The sequence below is a fragment of the Amphimedon queenslandica genome, unplaced genomic scaffold (genome assembly GCF_000090795.2).
Source record: "Amphimedon queenslandica unplaced genomic scaffold, v1.1 AMPQUscaffold_12852, whole genome shotgun sequence".
Taxonomy (NCBI): domain Eukaryota; kingdom Metazoa; phylum Porifera; class Demospongiae; order Haplosclerida; family Niphatidae; genus Amphimedon; species Amphimedon queenslandica.
In genome coordinates this window covers 27790-33688 of record NW_003546912.1, presented here as the reverse complement: position 1 = coordinate 33688, position 5899 = coordinate 27790, and the positions used below count along the sequence as shown (strand labels likewise).

At 34.0% G+C, this 5899-nt stretch overlaps 1 protein-coding gene across 1 annotated transcript; it reads left to right on the top strand.

The window, feature by feature from the left end:
- The first annotated feature begins 1296 nt into the window (after positions 1-1296).
- LOC100632212 (COMM domain-containing protein 2-like) lies at positions 1297-3258 on the top strand. Its single transcript, XM_020002714.1, has 2 exons — positions 1297-1484; positions 3018-3258. Exons 1-2 carry the CDS (start codon positions 1355-1357, stop codon positions 3143-3145), a joined length of 258 nt encoding a protein of 85 aa, XP_019858273.1. The 5' UTR covers positions 1297-1354; the 3' UTR covers positions 3146-3258.
- The last annotated feature ends 2641 nt before the right edge of the window (positions 3259-5899 follow it).

The window sequence follows — 5899 nt, the reverse complement described above, 5'->3', positions numbered from 1 at the left end:
TCTTAATCTCATCATCCCTCCTTCATCTGATACTCCTTATGCCATATGTCTTGCATCATCAAAGCTGTGGTAGACGAGGAAGAGGTCTTCTAAATAATGCCCAACTGTGCTATGAATATACATGTACATGTGCACATGTAGTAGTAGGATTTGCCAGGTAGAATGGACAGACAGTGGGTGTGGTTGGTAATCAGCCCAATCAAAAAGCAGGTCAGTTGTTAGTATTGCACTCCTACCATGTACATGTACAGTATAGCCTTTTTTAATGGACACTCTATTGTGTACACCTCCATTTAACTGACAGCACTTAGTGTACCAACTACATGTAAATTCCTTACTGTATAAGTAATCTTCACATAAAGGACACTTTATAACAGAGACATGCACTTTCTTGTACTTGTATCCATTGCTTGATTTAGGGTTTATAAATGACTTACATGTACATGTATTTAGTACCAAGTTTATTATTATTATTATTATTATTATTATTATTAAAAATAACGAATTATTATTATTAATTATTATTATTATTATTATTATTAATAGGTTGTTTAGATATTAATTTATCAGTTAAAAGTGCTCGGTTTGTTTGGTTCGTTGATCCTTCTTGTATTCCACTGACAACCTTTTGATGTACCAGGATTTCTACCAGGTAACCATGAGTAACAGTTTTATTACATTTTCTAATGCATACATTGTATGCATGTTCTTATGTTGTGTAGAAGTTTGAGCTGATTCTGATTAATGTTTCAAGTTATGAGCATTAAAAACAAGTCAATACTGTATAAGAGGATTTGTTGGCGGGAGTTTTTTGGCGGTTTTGTGATGGCTAGCTTATTGGCGATTTCTAACAATTTAATTATATCACCACCCTTAGGTGGGGTTTTACTTAAGCAGGTATGGTTCATGGACAACATATTATCAGAGAAAGACAGTACCTTTTCTGGAAGATTGTGTTCTTTATCACCTGGTTTAGAGACTGGCTTAAGGAAACATAGTAAAGCCATGTTAGCTAGCGACTTTTAACCATGCTTTTAACTAAATTTTTTACTAAAATTAATGTGGGTGTGGTCACACTCATAAATGGAAATATTACTTGCGGATTTTATTTTGGCGTTTTCATATAAATCCGTCAATCTGCCAATATAAAATTCCCATCAACATTTCATCTTATACGGTACATGTTGACTAATGCTTGATTTTTAATTTTAACCATTCAATTTAACATACTAAATCTGAACAGAAACCCTGACTATTATACATGTAGTGTGCTGTTTTAATTCTCTTCTAATTAATTGAATATTGTATCCTCTTTTTATATGAGGAGAACAGTTCTGAGATAAGGTCCCTCCTAATGAGTATGTCCCTTGATCTTCCTCACTACACTGACCTGGAGTGGAGACTGGAGGCACAACTGAGCTCTAGATCACTGGAACGACAAGTACAACCATCAATACTACTGAGACTACATGCTGAGGAGGAAGGTACAGATACATGTATGTACATCAATACATGCATTACACTAGGATGATGTTAAAAACATTATGGGGCGAGTACGAGCGAGATTTGTGAATTTACATGTATGTGAAAATAATAAGCTATTACAATTTTAATACTTCATTTCAAGTTGTCAATGACAAAAATGAACAAAACCAAGTTATTACATGTAGTTGTGTCACTGGATCAACTTTTACCTTTGGTTGAGTTTAGCCTACTCTTTTTATTGATTGCAGCTTATATTCTATATCTTTGAAATGAGGTTTTTGAAATAAAATTACTTAAAAATCTTCGTTGTCTAAAAGAGCCTGTTGCTTTAACTTTAAGAGCTTTGCAAGTCAGTGTAAAAAGACTAATGGCATTTGCAAGTTAGTGTAAAAAGCTCTTAAAGTTAAAGCAGCTGGCAATCTTTCTACTGTATTCTTCATCTGATGTAGAATACAGTAGAAAGATTGCCACTTTAGTCAAGTCAGTCAAAAACTGACATTTGCTTGACTTTTACAGTTTACTTTTGCTATTATGTCAACAAAAAGGAATTTCATAGTTACTTTATTGCATCTTTCCCCTTCTTAAACTGTTGGAAAGTCTTTGAAAGCTGTGTTTGCCCTATCTTGTTGCTAGAAAGCTCATGACTCACATGACTTCTTCCCGTATGTTGATCACCATTTTATTTTACTGTGGCCACTCCAACTTTCAGTGGAAATATTGAAATTTAGAATCTATTGCATTGCTAATGCATGTGCTATCACAGATATATAGAGGAGATACGGAATACGTACATGTACAGACAGACAGACAAACAAACAAACGCTGATCGTCTTAGTGGTGCTCACCCATGCTCGCCCCAATAAATCATGGTTTGGAGGAGTGTATCAGTAATGTAAGACCTGAACCCCAAAATGTTTGCCTGAGGTGAAGCCGAGGGTAGACATTGAGGGGCGGAGGTCTTACACTATACTGATACACACCTCAAAACCATGGCTTGTATAATATGTTATGTGATAATGTGAACATGGCATACTGTAAATATACACATGTACATGTACATGTATGCATGTAGTACATGTTCATTAATAATAACATTTTGACAATAATATTGACAAAATTTAGTTATGATAAAAATTTGAAGCCATATTGATGCACGTTTTCACACATTTTACATTGTATATTGTGTATGTAAAATTTTCAAATGAACAAAAATGGCCTATAACACAGGGTATTTCATCAATTATACCAATAATAATTAATGATAACCTAATGTACATGAAAAGTCTAAACCAAAATCTTTGTTTATTGTTTATGTGGTGGCTATGGGTACAGTGAAGTATGTGTAGTACCTTGTGCCAGTGTTACTTTCACTTTCTGTTGCATGTATACTATTATCTTTGTATGTTAAATGTATTTATGTCTATGTTATGCATGTATGTTACTAGTTTAATCTTAATGGTATAGTAATATCACAACAAAAAGTTATTGCATTCTTATTTCCTCCTTTCAATTTTAATTTTTTGTTTCATTAGGTGTTCCTAGTGTTCATACAATAGAGACTGATCCTGTTAATCTCATTCATTTGACTAACAGTCTTGAGACAGCACTAGCTGAAATAAAGAGTCAACATTGCAGACGAATAATGAGGGGCATTAAATGATAAAGTAGAAACATTTTAGTCTGATGTTAATGTTTGTATTTCTGTATAAAACTAAAATAAAGTGTGTCTGTGTTTCCTTGTGTTTGAACTGTTAATGTAGCTGAAAACTTTTTAATAATTTGTAATTTTTTAAAATAATTTGTAAGTAATTTTATGTGTTAGTGTCACTGCATACTGCAAATTGACAGGAATAGTTGGCATCCTTCTTTGTTTAGAAAGAAATTTTTAATTACAATGTACTGTGAACTAGAACTACATGTAGGTGTACTGGCATAATTATTGTCCAAATTAATTTATTTTTTCAAAAAATAGAATACACTCCACTATTGTATTGGTAGTGGTTTGTCCGGTTATTCTTTTCTGTGTCTATCAATTATTAATGTCTTTTTTGACCTTTGAGCAGAGTATTTTTCAGGAGAACAGAAATTTTACATCAATGTATTTCAGTGATGGATCGATGAAAGTGGCTTCATATGAATGTAATGCTAACTCTATCCTGTTACGTTGAAATGACCCATTAGTAGTATCTCTCTACCCACTATCCACAGCAGTTTGATGGTTGTATGTGGCTGTAACATGTTAGAGTTAGTATACAAAAAGTGCCACTTGTTTTTCCCTTTCAAATACTGTTTGTTTGATTTGCATACATGTACTTAAAGTTCTGTGAGATCTTTTTTATAAAATATTCATCTCTTCATTCAGTGGAATGGAATACTCAACTGTAGACTGGTATTGTGTCTGACCCCAGTTAATAGAACACACAGGAGTGACATGGGAATGGCAGTGCGATTACACCTGTCATACAGAATTTCAAGGTATTGCAGTGTTCGGTTTTGTGTTAGCATGTCTTGTAGACTAGTACCCATACTGCTGGTACATACTGTATGATCCTTTATCTCCACACTCAGAACTTTAAGTGTAGTATTGGTTTGTAGAATAGTAAATAGTTCAACAGCACTCTGAGCTGTGTCTAGTGGTAAAGTAAGTGTATGTAGACTGGGATAAGAGAGAAATAGAAAATGTGGTGCGTATGGCCCATGTAGTATCAGACTATGTAATCTTTTATTACTACATTGAAGGAGTGATGTCATCAGTTTACTACTTCCTATGATCTCTAGAGCTGCCGATGGTATGTTCACCTCTACTAAATTCAATGATGATGGTAGGAGTTTATTAGGTATGTCTAGTGAAAGAGCTTGTAATGTTTTGTTTTCCTTTAGTAACTGTTCTATTACTCCATCAGGTAGAGGAGCAGGATAAGCATCAACATGTAGTGTTAATAATTTTATTGTTTTATTTCTTGTTACTCCTCTAATGACACTGATAATGGTACTTGTTGTTTTCTTTTTTTCACTATATTTAATCTTCATTTCTTGTAGTGTTGAATTTATTTCTATACATTTCTCAAGTTCAGTGCACTTGTCTGTGCATGTATTGTCAACTGTTGGTTTAGTAGAAGTGCACATTACTAAGTGCAGTATCTTCAATTGAGGAAGATTAAAGAACTGTAAAAACACAAGATAGGGAACATATTGATCGCCAGCTAATTCACAGTAGTACTCCTGAATATTGTATAGAAGTGGTAGTTCTAATGATTTGTGTATTAATTCATCAGTGGGTTTAAACAACTTTACCTCCAGTCTCTTACACTGGGTCTGCAGTGAGCTATTGGTTAGTCCAGCAGTGAAGACTGATAGCATTTCGTTATATACAGTCCCCAGGTGCAAGTGATTCCATGTTGTGTTGGAATTGTTTATACAATAACTGAGGCACAACCAGTCAAACAATGATAATGATACTCTATCCAGACACAGTGAATGGTTGTTGATGGATTGTGCTAATACTTGACATAATGTTGTGTTCTGTGATTCATAGAGAAGTTGAAAAAGAAGAATGGGAACATTGTCAAAATCATCAGATTTAGCGTGATCACTTATATAGTCTTGTAATCTAATCTCAGGATTCTGATAGAAATAAGACAGATAACAAGTCTCAAATCCAATTAATGGTTTTCTCTTACACTGTAAGTCAAGTTGTTGTTTATTAAAATACTGTTGATAGCTTTCATGTCCAAGGTGAGTTAGACCTGCCACAAACCTCAGACACATTCGAAAGTGATCATCATCAAAGTGATCCTTAAACACTACCTCTGTCTTTTCATGCTTAGCTATCCACCATGCAGCTAGAAATTCCTGTATACTCAAGTGAAGGAACTGATACTTCTCCTCATCATATTCTGTGAATGTTGTCATCAAACCAAGATAGTCTTCTTTGACTGCCTCACTCAGTGACTGTAGTTGATGTGAAGAGAATGTCATTGTTGTATTAGCCAGGTTAGTATAAGCTAGTTGACACATCTCTTGTAAAGGTTTAGCTAATTTTGATGGTAATGAAGAAAGAGTACATAAAGTATGTGGGTTCATGCCATGCCTTTTAACATGTCTTCTGATAGTTTGTAGAATAAAGTTCTCAAACAGTTGAGTGAGTGTTGTTGGTAAGTGTCCTCCTTCCTTACAATAAACTAAGATGACCATGGAACAGACTAGTGGTATATAACACAATGATTGGACATCATTTCGTACTTCAAGATCATTAATGAGTTTTACTGCTAGCTGTGAGTCCTTACTGCTTTGAGTAGTTGTGAAAGCTTGGCCATGTACATGTAGATTTATATCACTCTCCTTTTTTTTATCAATAAGCTCTTGAGCTAGTTTTGTATCTTTTTGAAGTGTTAGTATAATTACTCTCGATATT

What these genes read in the sequence shown, in the direction of transcription:
- LOC100632212 (XM_020002714.1), top strand. Translation starts at nt 1,355, where the DNA reads ATGAGTATGTCCCTTGATCTTCCTCACTACACTGACCTGGAGTGGAGA. An exon ending in ACTACATGCTGAGGAGGAAG is followed by an intron (nt 1,485 to 3,017) that starts GTACAGATACAT and finishes TTGTTTCATTAG; the next exon opens with GTGTTCCTAGTGTTCATACA.